At 31.1% G+C, this 15,462-nt stretch overlaps 2 protein-coding genes across 2 annotated transcripts; one reads left to right on the top strand and one right to left on the bottom strand.

Annotated features, from left to right (window-relative positions):
* Positions 1-1,261: 1,261 nt before the first annotated feature.
* On the top strand, positions 1,262-7,464 carry LOC109796172 (serine/threonine-protein phosphatase PP2A catalytic subunit). Its single transcript, XM_020355833.2, has 11 exons — positions 1,262-1,471; positions 2,465-2,521; positions 2,960-3,043; positions 3,359-3,430; positions 4,009-4,080; positions 4,291-4,331; positions 5,442-5,508; positions 6,250-6,441; positions 6,564-6,653; positions 6,742-6,849; positions 6,950-7,464. The coding sequence occupies exons 1-11, from the start codon at positions 1,379-1,381 to the stop codon at positions 7,013-7,015; spliced, it is 942 nt and encodes a 313-aa protein (XP_020211422.1). The 5' UTR covers positions 1,262-1,378; the 3' UTR covers positions 7,016-7,464.
* A 314-nt stretch (positions 7,465-7,778) lies between these two features.
* On the bottom strand, positions 7,779-12,291 carry SPP1 (Phosphatidic acid phosphatase (PAP2) family protein). Its single transcript, XM_020356345.3, has 8 exons — positions 11,808-12,291; positions 11,590-11,685; positions 11,426-11,500; positions 11,184-11,314; positions 10,623-10,726; positions 10,401-10,529; positions 9,992-10,107; positions 7,779-8,448 (listed from the first exon to the last, which is right to left on the bottom strand). The coding sequence occupies exons 1-8, from the start codon at positions 11,973-11,975 to the stop codon at positions 8,047-8,049; spliced, it is 1,221 nt and encodes a 406-aa protein (XP_020211934.1). The 5' UTR covers positions 11,976-12,291; the 3' UTR covers positions 7,779-8,046.
* Positions 12,292-15,462: the final 3,171 nt, after the last annotated feature.

The following is a 15,462-nucleotide window of genomic DNA, read 5'->3' on the forward strand; positions in this document are numbered from 1 at the left end:
CTAAAACTCATTATTCATTATGCTCACAAATTATACCTCCAAACTTAGCACTTCCTCAATTCCCTAATGAACTACCGTCGGTATTCAATTTGACGATTAAAAAAATTGGTAGTTCTTACTTTATTATTCTAACTTCTCTCGTATTTAAGGTTTTGTAGAGAGAACTACTAATATCCACAAAGAAAGTTTAAATTTGATTTATGATCTTTCACGTGTCCTAGTTAATATCTTTAAAAATGGCTATGTTTCTCACTATTTATATTATCCAATATGTAATTGCAAACATTGTAGTTGTTATTGCATTATGAACATTATAAAGAAATCACTCATGCAAGTCCATATTATAAAAGTAGTTTTGGTCTAACTTTAAATGTTTAATTCACCCAATATAACTATAATCTCTAAACACATGTGTTGAAACTCTTACTTATTGTCGCACCTATTACAAGAAAAACTTTAGACAAATATCTAAAAATTCAAAAAATATTAGTTGGTAAGCTACATATAAGGTAAGCAATTAAAAGTGAATGATATTTTTTGATAATTTAAATTTTTAAACCCAAAATTATTTTGTTAAAGGAGAGATGATTAATACTTATCGATGGAAAACTAATTGAAGACAAAATTTGATGAATACCGTTAAAAAAAAAACTTCATATTAATCTAAGATTTTTTTGAAGCAAATATTAATCTAAGATAAAACCTTAAAATACCGGTATAAAATAATAAAAAAAATTACTAACCATGTAAATAGCGAATTCACGAATTTAGTCTCAACTTAAAGTCTCATCTACTACTCCTTATATATTTAAAGAATTTTTTTTTAGTATAAATGAATTGTCGGAAGATAAAAAATTAAGTACATTTTTTATTTCAAGATCTTAGTTAAAGAATAAAGAATAGAACTTATTGAATATTTAATCTAAAATATATTTATCTTTTGTCTTTTAACTGTTTTAAAAGTCGATTTAAGATTATTTTTTTATTGACTAATATTATAAAAAAATTGCACTAAATTGAAAGTTCGTAAAGATTGAACTCGATTTTAAAAATTCAGTAATAAAATTTAAAGTAATATTGTTGAATAATAAAAATATGAATAGTAGTAAGAAAAAATTTCACTGCCCCTCATTTTAAGTAAAAAAAAAAAAAAGGATTACGTGGCGGGATGTGATTGGAGGGAGTGAAGTCCTTCCCTCCACAAGTAAATTCCGAAAAAAATCTGAAAAAGAAAAAAGAAAAAGAAAAAGAAAAAGGGGATTGTTGGAGACCGTGCAAATCAAGCATTTTGTGCACGCGCCCTCTCTATTTGCTCCTTCTCTCCCTCACTCACTTCAACGGCGCCGGAGATTCCACGCTCCTCTTCTCCACCGCCGCGATGGGCGCCAATTCCATGCTCTCCGAGTCCTCTCACGATCTCGATGAACAGATCTCCCAGCTCATGCAGTGCAAACCACTCTCCGAGCAACAGGTTCCTTTCCATTTCCTTCGATCTGTTTCCAATTCGTCACGCACGTCTTCAATTATCCTCGATTCGTATACTCGTTACTTTTTCACGCACGATAGGAGCGGTGCTAACGCTGCGTCTGTTCATTTCGCAAAATGGCGACTCAGATGCGACGATTCGTTGCGTTTTGACCTGATGCGGAGCGATTGTGAGGGGATAAAATAGTATTTTCGGTTGGTGAACGTGATTTTAGGTTTTTTGGTATGTTATTAGCGGGTTTCGTCGGAGGAGATTGTCCGATGTCCTATTATAGGTTACAGAGATGTTAATGTTAAGTGTTTGGAGGTTTCACGTTTAAATAACGTAGGTTTTTTGTTTCTGAAACTGTTCTACACTCTCGTGAACTCTTGCTAGTTCCCTAAGATAACGTGAGGTAATTTCTCGAAGAATAAAGCATAGATGCACTTGCTTAGGTGCATTTGATTTGATGATATTCTCTAATTAGAATTGGAAGTTTCACCTCGGTAATCTGCACAATAAAGTTTTGCATTAATGGTCAACATAGGTTAGGTTATTGAGGTGAAATTTTGGTTTTGATTAGAAAACAATACCAAATGCACTTAAAGAATTGTATGTAGTTTTTGTCCTTTCTTAAATATAGTAACATGTTGGTGAGAATTTTCTACATAGAGTCATGGATATTTTGGCATGTTAGTTTTAGTGGATTGGGTGTTGTCTTACTATGGCTTTTGGTTCTAACTTATAAGTTGAAACTTAACGCTGATTATGGTTGAAGATTGGATTTCATTGCTACCTGAGTGATCTGTCTTAGGAAAGGTTTTGCCGTCATTTCATTTTATGTTGATTGTCTTTGTGTTGTTTGTTTTAAGCGCTCATGTCCTTTTCTGGGGAGCTATCTCTAATATCATTCACTCCTTGTGGTATTACTATTATTACATTGGGGAAACAAATATATACAAAATAAACTCATGATTGTGTTTTCTGCTCTGCCTGTAGGTCAGAGGTTTATGCGAGAAGGCCAAGGAGATTTTAATGGATGAAAGTAATGTTCAGGTGCAACCTTTTCTTCCAGTCTTTGAACTTATGACTTTAATTTCAATGATGCCATTTTCTGTTTCTTACACATTGATTATTGATATTACTTTCATCACTGCTGTCTTAACTGCTGCTATGCATGAATCCTTTGTTAAGTCAGAAATGAGCTATTGAAATTTAGCATTTTCATTTTTATTATTTTTTCCCCTATATTTGGTTTCATTAATCTAATGCCATCGCCCTTAAATTTTAATGCCTGTTTTGTGGAAGAGGATCTAATTCCTTCAATCTTTCTTTCATTACATGCTTAATTTGCTTGTGCTATTATTGTATTACAGCTGTTTGCCTATACCAATTATGTCACTGTATTTCAGTGCATCTGTTAATAGTTTCTTGTCTTATGGAGAGAAAACACTAATTTTTTTTCTTTCTGGGGGTGTCTCTCCTGTACCACAGCCTGTTAAAAGCCCTGTGACAATTTGTGGCGATATTCATGGGCAGTTTCATGATCTTGCTGAACTGTTTCGAATTGGAGGGAAGGTATAATTTCTGATTATGGATTTCTTTTTGTTTTCCATCTTCTATTTCAGCTGGGGAATGTCTTAACTAAACTAATTGTGACCTCTCAAAGAAAAAGCTTTTCAAGATTGAAGTTCATCAGAGGTATTGAGGAGTAAATTGTAAAATTTAGGAACTACTCATTGATATCACTGAACCTAATATTTTGTAAAGTTCCTTGACATTATAATTTTTGAAAATGCATTACGTGAAGATATATATTTTTGTCAGCGTCTAGATTATATATTTTGCTGGTTATTTAGGTATGGATTCTAAAGGTACATGTTTTGTTTACAGTGTCCAGATACTAACTACTTGTTTATGGGTGATTATGTGGACCGAGGTTATTATTCAGTTGAGACTGTAACAGTAAGTACAACCATGATAAACTTATTTGTTCTTTCTCTTTCTCAAACCTCTTTGGGGTACATGTTTTTTATATTCACGCATTAGGGTGACCACAGATCAGGTGGGAAATTGTTCTCAAGTGGTAGTCAATGAAGTTTGGATGAGCTGTGAGCTTCGTTTAAGTCATCCCTTCTATTGCTATCATGATGAAAATAGAAAATGGGACTATTCTCAAGTGGCGGATAGTTCTGGGTTTAGAATGTGCTGTATAGTTGAATTTTTTAGAGATGCTTCAGGATTGATATTCTAATTTTACTGATTATTGAGGTTTGAGGGTTAAAGCAACATTAAGAATTTTACTAAATCTTGATAATCAATGTAGTAAGTTCCTTGCCATTTCAGTTGTTTAAAAGATGCACAACTGTTTATATTCTAGAGGATTGAACAATTTCTCCAGGTTTTACTTATGCAGTTATGCTACGATTGTTTTAGATTGTGGAAGGTGCCTTTTAAGATTGGAAGTGGAGTGTGATGAAGTTATGTTGATATTTATTTTTTTTTCTTATATTATATTTATTAATTAGTTGTTCTATTCCCAGCTCCTTGTGGCACTGAAAGTGCGGTATCCTCAGCGAATTACTATTCTTAGAGGAAACCATGAAAGCCGGCAGGTTTGTGTTTTAACTCGTTAAAAACTATAAATTACTTTCTGAACTCAGTTATTTGTGAATGGCATGTAAATTAGCTAGTTTTGGAGGCTTCGTATTTGTATGATAAATTATTGTTTCTGAACATTTTTGGCTGTGATTTGAAGACTTGTGTAGGTGTTTGATGTTTATTATATGATGAACTAATTCTTCCTTTATTATTTTTTAATGCAGATTACTCAAGTATATGGATTTTATGATGAATGCCTTAGAAAGTGAGTTCTCAACACCATCATTTATAGGTTCTGTGGAGCAAAAGTGAAAAACATGAGATGCTTCTATCCTGAGAAAAAAATTGTTTGTGCAGGATCTTATAGTTGTTTCAATTGAAGTTCATGTTGTTAAGTACTAATGTTCATTTTTGTTATTAGTATTACCATGGTTGAATATCTAAAATTTTCTTTAGATATAAGCTGTACAGAAATTCTTTTCACTGCAATATGCTCTTTTGGAATTTCAACTTGAGGATTTGATTAGCTAGCTTCTTGTTGCTTTAATGTACTGAAAAGGAGTTCTGGGATGAGCATCTGAACTTTGCTGTTGATTTTGTGTTATGTAATTTCTTGATCTGTAATTTTTAGTTAGAGATATATTCAGTTTTAGATATTGATGGATGTGTAGCAGTATGATATCTGGTTGTATTTAGTACTAGTGATTTTGATAATTGTATGGTACTCCTTCGGTTCTTATTATAAGACATTTTTAACTGAATCATATGGACCAATATAAATAGTTATGTTAGTTGATTTTAACTGAATCATAGTATACCAATTTTACCCTTATCATTAAATTTTCATGGGAGAGGTGAAAATATTACTTCATATAAAAACTTATGTACCAATACCAATGAAATTGATAAATGACAATTGGAGATTTTAAGAGGTAAGAGAGAACATTTATTTCTCAAATTCTCTTTTCATTATACAATAATAATAAGAAGCACTTGTTCTCATAATCTTTAATAGTGGTAAAAGATGAAAAATAAATTAATGCTTTATATAAATTGTAAAGTGACTTGTAAAAAGGACTATTATTTCCTTCTAAATTGTGCTTTATAATAAGGATAGAGGGTCTATAAAATATCATACTGATGTATAGTGTTATTTCTTGTTAACATAGGTAATGATTAATGAATTAGTAATTCTGCCCTGTTTTTGTCCCCAAAAGTAAAGAATATGTATTTCTTTTAAATGTGGAATTCTTGGTCTAAATTGAAAGCGAGAACATAATGAGTAAGGACATTTGGTTTCTAGCTTTTAAACAATATGATTGCTTGTTTCTTTTTTCACTTTTGAGATGGTTGTTTTTTTATTATTTATTTGCAGGTATGGTAATGCTAGTGTTTGGAAGATCTTTACAGACCTTTTTGATTTTTTTCCATTGACTGCTTTGGTTAGTCTCATTTCCTTGTCTATTTTTGCGTTTTGTTTGTGATTTAAATGTATCTCATTCATTCATGTTAGTTATTATGTAAATTGAAAATTTAGAAGATGGTGGGAACCTTTGAAAGAAATTACATTCTCATTTTGCAATATCATAATCAATTGGAGTTATCAGTAGTACTTAACTTTTTTTAGAGGTTTAAAGAACTCTGGTGTCCACCTGTTTTACATCAGACTTATCTTTAAACATGACATATGACTGTTTCCTCAATAAGTTCAAATCAACAGTATGCTAACATTGCTCCTTATATTACTGTCTTCCGACTTATCTGAGCTGTGTATCCATTTCACGAATGATAAACTAGCTTAAATTTGTGCTCAATTGAGAAAATAAAATGTTTTGACTTTCTAGGGAGTAGACTGTAATAATAGGCTGTGAGATGAAACGGTATGTTTTAACAAATACATGTAATTTGCTTAAGCATGGATATGATATATTTTCTAGATATGGATGTTTTTCTAACATATAGTCCATTAAATGATCTTTGTAATTTTCAAAACTAGACATGATTATCGTCTAATTTCACTCAACAGACTTGTCTGATTATTTAGTCGTTTGTGACTAGTTGAATTGTGATAATTTGTCTTTATCACACTCTAAGATGTTTAGATTGACTGTTGAAGAACTTTCATATGTTTTAGTTAGAGCCTTTTGATCATTCGGATACTAATTTAATATAGTCTCCTCCAGGTTGAATCAGAAATATTCTGCTTGCATGGTGGACTGTCACCTTCAATTGAGACCCTTGATAACATTAGGAACTTTGATCGTGTTCAAGAGGTTCCTCATGAAGGACCCATGTGTGATCTATTGTGGTCCGACCCAGATGACAGATGTGGCTGGGGAATTTCTCCTCGTGGTGCTGGATATACTTTTGGCCAGGTAAATATAGCTCTAATTTCTTGACTCTACATTATTGAATATGTTATTTTGAAGCATTGAGAGATCCATTATTCATTTTGTATTATTTTGATTTTGATTCCAATTGACATTATTTCTTTCAGGATATATCTGAACAATTCAATCACACAAACAGCCTTAAGTTGATTGCTAGAGCTCATCAGCTGGTTATGGATGGATTTAACTGGGCTCATGTAATTGTTGTTCTAATGCATGCTCTTTCTTTTGCTCGGTATTATAGGTGTAAAATTTTAGATATGTGCATTGTTTTGGTTGGAACAGGAACAAAAGGTGGTTACCATTTTTAGTGCACCTAATTACTGTTACCGATGTGGGAACATGGCTTCCATATTGGAGGTTGATGATTGCAAGGGTCACACATTTATCCAGGTCCTTTTCTGTCTTAATTTACTTGGTGTCAGTGAAATAATGTTAACATTAGTATTGACCCTTGGATTGCCCCTGAATAAATTTGAAATGTTCCTTGCAGTTTGAACCTGCTCCTAGGAGAGGAGAGCCTGATGTGACTCGAAGAACGCCTGATTACTTCTTATAATGTAGCTGCTGAATGTCATACTGGTATATCATGGTTTACCTCTACTGCACTAATTTGTAGTTGCGCATCCTCATCATGAGATTGCTGTAAGCATTTAAATCCATGGATATACTCGTTCCGTGCTTTTGGGGTTGTCCAAAGACTGCTTTGATGTATAATAGGCAGGTAACATTCCACTGATCTGTTACGCTCGAGAACTTGCTGGATACCTTTTCTGGAGAAGTCGCCAAGATGATGACTGTCAGAATACATATTGTTCCAGCAAAGTGTGGATATTTTTTGTTTGTTTTTCCCGTCTTTATTTCCTCTCTCTCATGTTCAGTACCTCCATTTTATGGCTTTACAAGCTATATTGACTGGATTTTTTGTCTCGTGGATGTTTTTGTCATGTTCTATCATTTTTCAGTTAAAGTTGCATGATAATAGTGATTCAGTTTTGTTCTTACGAATTATTATGTTCAACTTATCATTAACGCTTATCTAAAAGATCAATTACGTTTATAACTATTTGCCATCTATCTGTTTATTCCTTTGTTGACGATGAAAAGTTAACGGGTCTTGACCCCTATTCAGATTAATTCTGCTTTTCTAGACAGGACTTGTTAGCTGCATACGTTGTAGGATGTAAGTTAAAAATTAAATAATTGCATATACACAATTTAACAGTGGAAATGTCGTGAGTTTATTATAATTAAAAATAAAATAATTGCATCAGAAATGTTACAGGAAGGATAGTGCAAAATTGCAAATTTAAAGCATGAAATAAGAATAACAAAGCCTTTTTGAACTTGCTACGATTGACATATAGGCATGAAATTAATCTGAAGCTGAATTAATGTGAACATAATCTTTACATTTTTGGGGGCGCGCGAAGATTGTAGAAATATTCGATGGATCGACTTGAGAAATTGTCACGTTAAGATTTCACCGCGTGGAAATTATCTATTGTTCTTACATTATATATCAATTTGACTGTATACATGACCGAAATAGGATTGTCTCTGGCTGTTCAAAATTGTAAGCATATCTCTTCACAAGCTCATATATAAAAAAATGGTTGGTACTAGGTCAACTACAGACCACGCAAGGCCTGCATACTGAACAAATCTAATTCCGGTATCAACATCGAATGCCTTGTGCTGGGAAAGGAGCTTTTGCAAGTAGCTTTGTTTAAGCTTTTCGGACTTCTTCCCCGTTACAGATGCATTCAATGTGGGGATATAGCTGGTTGATTTTATAGGGATGCCCAAGGTGTTTGCTACCACAGGAATAGAACACTTTGCAAGAGCCTTGCTGCAGAATTTCACTATTAGAATAGTAGGTATGCCCAAGAGCATCCTTCCCACAAATACAGGCATAGTCATTTCTGTAGAGAACAAACGAGGAACGTTGTCATGGTGAAATTGATGATATGTTTGCTGTACTCCAGTGACCTAAAGAACGCGAACATTGAATTAAAACAAATGTTACAACGCTAACTAGGATAGATATATTACACATTGAATACTGAGGCCTCTGCCTAATTCTGAAATGGGGCAGCCACCCCCAGAATGTGTGTATAAATATTCCATCCATTTCATATTGCTCTTAAAAAATATATATATTCCCCTATTGAATAAGTAACCTATTTTTTAAGGATCCCCTTCCAAAACCAGCATAATTTCCTGAAAATCGCCAACCATACTAGCAACTAATATCAATTAAAAGTTGCAACTTTGTGGGTCAAAAAAGCTTATCAAATACTTCAACATTTCACAAATGACTTTGCTAAGAACCGAGGCAGAGGCAGCGATTTCTACTTAGAATACTCTTACAAGGAGCGATAATCTAATGGGTTATTCATCTACTAATATGTTGCAGTTAGTATGCTACAGAAATTTTCAAGTTCATAAAGCTTTACTTGTTTCTCTGGAGTTATAGCAATAATATCTGAAACTTCCAGAGATGACTTATATTAGCCACCAATAATCATACTTTGTTCTCTGGACTTCATAAAGCTTTTCCTTAATTCTAATTACAGTTTATTGAAGACTATGAAAAAACAATATGAGAAAAATTAGAAAGTTTAACAAGGAAAGAAGAATTTGAATTTGAATACTGAATAAACATAAATGTCAAAATGTGAGAAAAATATAGTTCCTAATTAATAAATTATAAAGGAGAAAAAAGTATATATAATTTCATTCTGCATGCCACTTGCTTATGGCCTGAATACTACTAGTAAATCTTTTAACACAACTGTAGCGTCGAACTCTAACATTCTTTTATTGCAGTTTTCTCTACCCTGAAGAAATTCCTAACAGAATAACAAATAAATTTAAAAGGAAGTGTTTTATTTAACCAAAACATTGATTATTGGAGGACTACCAAAACAAGTCCTAGGGGAGTACTCGATTCTAACTTCTCCAAATAATTCTATTACAATGATGGCTGTATGCAGCCACATTTCAAACATGGCTTGCGATAGGAAACCAAGAAGAATACTTCTTGTGATGAGTTTCATTCAACCGAAAGAGGAGCTCAAAGCTCTCACAAAAAGAAAAAACTTGCACCTGAGAATATCAAACTGCAATTGGCTCTATTCTATAATTACTCAGCATAAATTTATGTAAAGCATATTCTCACTTAAACATTACTACTCTATCCAATAAGGACGATCCATTACAAATCCAACTCAGTGAAGTCACCATTCAAGCCCAATCAGATATAGCCCCAGTAGCTCTCAGATTTTAAATTCTAATCTGGTGCTGCCAATTTTGAAAGTTGTCTAGAGCTGGTCAATAAAAATAACTAAAACAGCCAAGGACATCTTTAGGTCTATGACTCTAAATGAGATTTATATTCCATAATCCTGTTTTCACTCATTATGTTTAACCTTATACCAAGAAGAAATTACTTCATCTTATGTATATTCATTCATAATGAAAGAAGAAAAATGAAACAAGTGCAGATGTTAAAGGGTGAGAAACTGCTTACAATTCCTAATGCAACACCATTGAAAGCAGTGTGAAACTCAAAGCTTGGAGTTGGAAGTTCGGGAGTTGGATAAGCAAAAAGCAAGAGGAAGCTCAAGGCAGCCCAAAAGGATGTCACTGCAACAAAAACAATACGATGAGATAGAATACAAAGAAATCTTGCCAAGATTACTGAAATTAAGGGGGTAAGCTTCTGCATAAATAGTTAAGTAGTTTTAATCATTTTATAAACAAACAATGATTAAAAGATAAGGGAGGGAAAAATCCTAAAAACCTTGAGTTTAATTCTCCTAATATGGTAATCATAACAAATAATTGAGTTTCTACCATCTGAGCACCAACATGTACCGTGATTATTATAAAGAATAAAGCTATCCTGTGCTGAATTTATTAATTAGAAGTAAGAATACCATTTGGTCCTGAGATCACAAAACTGTCTACATATTCATCAACAGTAAGCCAAAATGCAAGGACCACAAGTCCAATAAGAAGGCCAGCAAGAACATCAACCACACTATGCATGCCAAGATAAATTCTTCCTGCAAAAAATACCAAATAATTTTTATTGTTTTACATTGAAATAGGCCAAAAATTGAAAGGTGCTAATAATTTAAAAGTGATAGAAGACCAACCAAAACCAATGAGAAACACTAGAATGCAGGCAAGAGAAACTCCGAGAAAAGTAACATAGGCACCTTGAATTTCAGTATGAGTCAGGACATAGTGTAGAAGGTAACTGATAAACAACCATTCCAAGGAAAAAGTCCATTAATGACATACACACAGAATTAAAAGAAGTTGTTTCATCTTTCTCAGCAGATAAACTGGCAAATATAACTATCATCTATTCAAGTTACATGGACGGAAGATAGATAAAATATATGATTGCAAATGCATTTCCATGTTTTTACTTATGCAGTTAATTTTTATTCTCCTTCCTTGGACCATAAATTATATAGGAAGAATTGCAAGTGTAACAAGATTAATTGACTTATAAGGCATGCCAAATGATCAGTTCAGTAAGAGTAGATATCTAACGTCTCAACAGCCACCTTGTCACTCACTAAGAACCTTTATGACATAACACAACAATTCACTCGCTCTAAGGACATGCCACAAAATCCGTCTCCGTTACCACGCCAACTAGGAAGACTTAGAAATAAAAGCAAATAAATACAAAGAATAATAAATACCCAGATAAGCAAACTGTGTTAAGTGTGTGAGAAGAAGGCAATCCATATTCTAACGCATTATCTTCTTCATCTTTTGTGGCAGTTACTCTCTTGACAGGTGGAGAAGCAGGTCTTGGAGCTGAAACCACATCCTGTTGAGTGACAAACACAACAAGCATGTAAAAGCGGTGATCACATACACATATACAAAATGGCTGAATATAAAGTTGATTTAAATCATTAAATGAAAGTGAACAACACACCTTTATGCAGTTGCCAAGATAATCACAAAACGCCATCAACAACGTCATCTGCCTCGCCAATTTGCCATGACCACTCTACACAGAGCCGAAACGCCAACAAATGTGAGTTTTTCAAAAGCAAATTCTCACAACCTCGTGACATCACCAACATAACATGTACGTACCCAGAACAGCAGAGGGAGAAAAGCAGTGTAAAAGGGCACAGAAACAACGCAAGACAACACAGAGAAAAGTGCATCAAGGAATCCAAACCCGTAGCTCTGCACCCCAAAATGAAAGAATCAGCAAGAAAACCAAAAACATCAAAAAGCTTAAAACTTTGGGGGAATAAGAATCCGGGTTTCTTTCAATTGAAGCCAATTTGGGTGAATTTGAGAGTTACCTGGATCTGGAGGATAATTGGGGTTTCAGTTTCAACGTGACGAGAAACCAAAGGTTGGAAGAAAGATCTAAGTTTGCGAGTAACGTTGAGGTATGAAGCAGAGACAAGCCAGAAGAGTATTCCACCTAAAACCGCACCTTGCCACACTGCTGCACCCTCACCCTCCATTCTTCTTCTTTCTCTTTCTTTTATTTATTTATTTATTTATTTTTGTTCGGGGAAAGAAAGAGAGAAGAAGAGAGGAACCGAAGAAAGAATAAGAAACAAGAGTTGCAAGAACACAGAGGCTGTATCAAAATTGGACCCTGGAAGTTGGAACAAACGGTATTCTCATATTCAACTTTTTTTCTTTCTCTCTCTAAAAAAAAAACAGAAAATGGTGAAAAGGGTTTTTGTATTTTCTATTTCCCTTTGAATATTAAGAAATAGGGAAGATTTTTGTGAACCATGAATTTTATATTCGAATAGACTGTGGTCCACGGATTCGTTGGAATTTGGCTGGCGGAAGGAGAAGAAGCTTTAAATTTCAACGCGTAGTGAGTCAATGGTGAGATATGCTCCTTCCTCTTTTCTTCCAGGAAACTCAGGAACAAGGATTATTAACTTCCCTTAATTTCTTTCATTAATTAACTTTATTTAATTTTATACTTTTAATTTCAAATATTTTTTCTTAATTTAATGAAAGTAATTTTTTAAATTAAAATTACGCCATGCTCTTCTGCAATGATGAGGGCCGTTTTTTTCAACAACAAAAAATAAATGAGTTATGGTAACTTCATATTAATTCAATGACCATTAACAGTGGTGTATGGTGATCCAGTTATTTTAAGTGTAATTATGTAAATAAAATAAAATCAATGTAAATAAGAAAAAATATCTTTAAATTTATATTTTTTTATCAGTAAAACTTACAATAACAATAACCGAACTTTAAACTTTTGTTTTCATATTATAGAATTTCCTTTTAGTCTAATTAAAGGAATCGAACCCACATTTACAGGAAAAGTATGAATTAATTTCAAATTTTTAATCATTTGTCTCAATTTATATTGGTACAATTTTGTCACATAAATTTAATTAATTTATGATTTTTTTTAATGTTTCTCCCCTAAAGTTGTTAATTTGTGTTACATTTCGATTAAAAAAAAAACATCATTTTCGTAGTTTATTTTTCTTTTTAAACGTTTGATTATAATGGTTTTGCAGTTGAAAATATCCGAGGTAATAATAATCCATAAGTTAAGTGTATGTTTAATTTACCTTATTTTAGAAAAATGTGCTTATTTTTTTAATTCTAAAGATAGCTTCTTTTTTTTCTTCTAATAAACAATTTTAAACATCCATGGGACTTTTATTTGAAAGAAATACTAACATTAAATTTTATGCTATAGAATTAGAATCAAAAGTCGACTTAATAAATAAAATGTTAAAAAAGAAAGTGTTAACATTTCTCCAATTACCAAACACCCCCATTAATATGTTTGTTATTAAAAGACATGTGGATGCAATAAATGCATTGACAATTATTACTAACTTGCAACAAATACTACTGTAGTAATTTTGTTTTGACGTGACAGTGCATGATACATCGTTGTTTCCATTTCACTTGTTGAAATTTTGAAATTACCTTGTTACCTCGTCTATGTCATTGCTGTGCTAAAATCCAATCAAATAAAAATAAAAATAGTTTAATTTCAAAGATGCATGTATGTACACAATAATTGGAGGAGGATGATATTGATAGATAATATCTTTAAAAAAATGTGTGATATAATGTATATATCAGGATATTTCTAACTAATAATATAATCATTAAGAAATAAATTTATAACAATTTTTTTTAAATTGTTGCCAGTTGTGCTGTAAATAATATTAGAATTGGGTTTTAATTAAATAAGTTATATGTTTTTATTTCGAAATTATTTGTGATAATGTATTAATTTAAAATTTACAATTTATGGTCATCAAGTTTTAAAATTGTTCAACATGTAAAAATAAATTGAATGTTCCAACTTCTTTTGACGTGAAAAAACAACATTCTAATTTCTAAATTTGATATGAACAAACAAAACAATTTTTTTTTCTTCGAGTTGACTTTTTGGTTCTTAATATAACTAATCAAAAGTATTGAAATGACTAATTTCAGAAATAATAAATGATTTTTATGATAGATTAGCTAGTCTCTTTTCTAAAAGAAATATATATACTCATTTAAAAGATAATAGAAGTGATTGATAGTTACATGAAAGATTTATCGTAATATCTAAATTCTTAAATTTTAACTTTGTTATATAAGTTATTTTTTACATTATTCTTTCTTCTAATTGACATGTAACATATTCAGATTAAGTAAATTTAGATACATAAAATAATGTTTAATTTTTAATTTAATTTAAAATAACAAAAATGACATTTAAATAGTTTATTTCTTCTCATTCACTCTCATTATGACAAAGTTTTTTTTCTTCCTATTCTTACTAAATAAATTTTGCAATTCATTAAATATCACAAAAATATCTATATTCGATTGACATTTCCTTACTTAAAATTTTTCTGAACAACCATTTATTTTGGTAAATCCAATTTAGGGTTATAAATTTGTAATTAGAATAAACGAAGAAATTAAGGATGATTGAAGTAATAAAAAAATTAAACTACATAAGGTTTTAGAAACCCAACAACAATCTTCCATTATAATTGAAACACCCATGACCAAACTATTTAAATATAACACAAAGTGTTTATTATTGATTAGAAAGTAATAAAATATTACATAATAGTAATTAGGATAGAATAACCAACTGAAAGAAAAAATAGATGTTCACCTAATACTTAATTGTTCATTGTTCAAGAAACTAACAGAGTTGATAACCAAATATAACATAAAGATTAACTTGTATAACGAAGTTAAAATTTAAGTATCCAGGTGTCATAAAAAATCTTTCAAGGACTTATTCATCATCACCATTGTTTAAATCAAATTGAGTATGTATTTAATTTTTTTTATTTCATAAATATAAATATTTTTCATTCTTGTGTTTTTTATATAAGAGAGATAAAAAAAAAGTGCAATAGAAAAAAAAATCACTATTATATTTATTACAAAAAATAATAAATTATGAATTAATAATATTATTTTTTTACACCATCATTACATTAGGAAATGGAAATAAGAAAATATGATATTTTGTTTATTAATGAGATTGCATAAATATTAATATCAACATCAACAAAAAATAAATTAAAATAATATATACATAAAATAAATAAAAATAAAAGTTTATAGAAGTTTATGTTGAATTATGCAATACTTTATCTTTATAAAGAAAACATGACATTAAATAGTAGATTAATTTCATATGTTATTATAAAAATATACTTGTAAGAGAAATATTTGTCAAAGAAGGGAAAATGATTTTAGTGTGTAAATTGTACTCTTCGTAGTGTAGTGTATAACATTAATGTGTGTATCATGTAATAAAGCGAACAACTTTACTATAAATTCTCCATGTAATAATATTTTTATTTTTAGTTATCTGTAATAGTAATTTCTCTTCATAAATCATAATATATTTTTAAGAGATTTTCTAAAAAAAATATCAATTAAAACAAATTGAAACTATAATGACATAATAAAATATTAATTATATCAATT

Source organism: Cajanus cajan, chromosome 6 (genome assembly GCF_000230855.2).
Source record: "Cajanus cajan strain Asha chromosome 6, NIPB_CcT2T_4, whole genome shotgun sequence".
NCBI classification, from domain to species: Eukaryota; Viridiplantae; Streptophyta; class Magnoliopsida; order Fabales; family Fabaceae; genus Cajanus; species Cajanus cajan.

Bases quoted from the DNA above. Each gene is read 5' to 3' on its own strand.
- LOC109796172 (XM_020355833.2), top strand. From the start codon at position 1,379: ATGGGCGCCAATTCCATGCTCTCCGAGTCCTCTCACGATCTCGATGAA. The intron at 3,044-3,358 runs GTATAATTTCTG...TTTTGTTTACAG, and splicing joins TGTTTCGAATTGGAGGGAAG to TGTCCAGATACTAACTACTT. The intron at 4,332-5,441 runs GTGAGTTCTCAA...ATTTATTTGCAG, and splicing joins TATGATGAATGCCTTAGAAA to GTATGGTAATGCTAGTGTTT.
- SPP1 (XM_020356345.3), bottom strand. From the start codon at position 11,975: ATGGAGGGTGAGGGTGCAGCAGTGTGGCAAGGTGCGGTTTTAGGTGGA. The intron at 10,530-10,622 runs GTTGGTCTTCTA...TATTTTTTGCAG, and splicing joins AGTGTTTCTCATTGGTTTTG to GAAGAATTTATCTTGGCATG. The intron at 10,108-10,400 runs GTATTCTTACTT...TTTTTGTTGCAG, and splicing joins TGTGATCTCAGGACCAAATG to TGACATCCTTTTGGGCTGCC.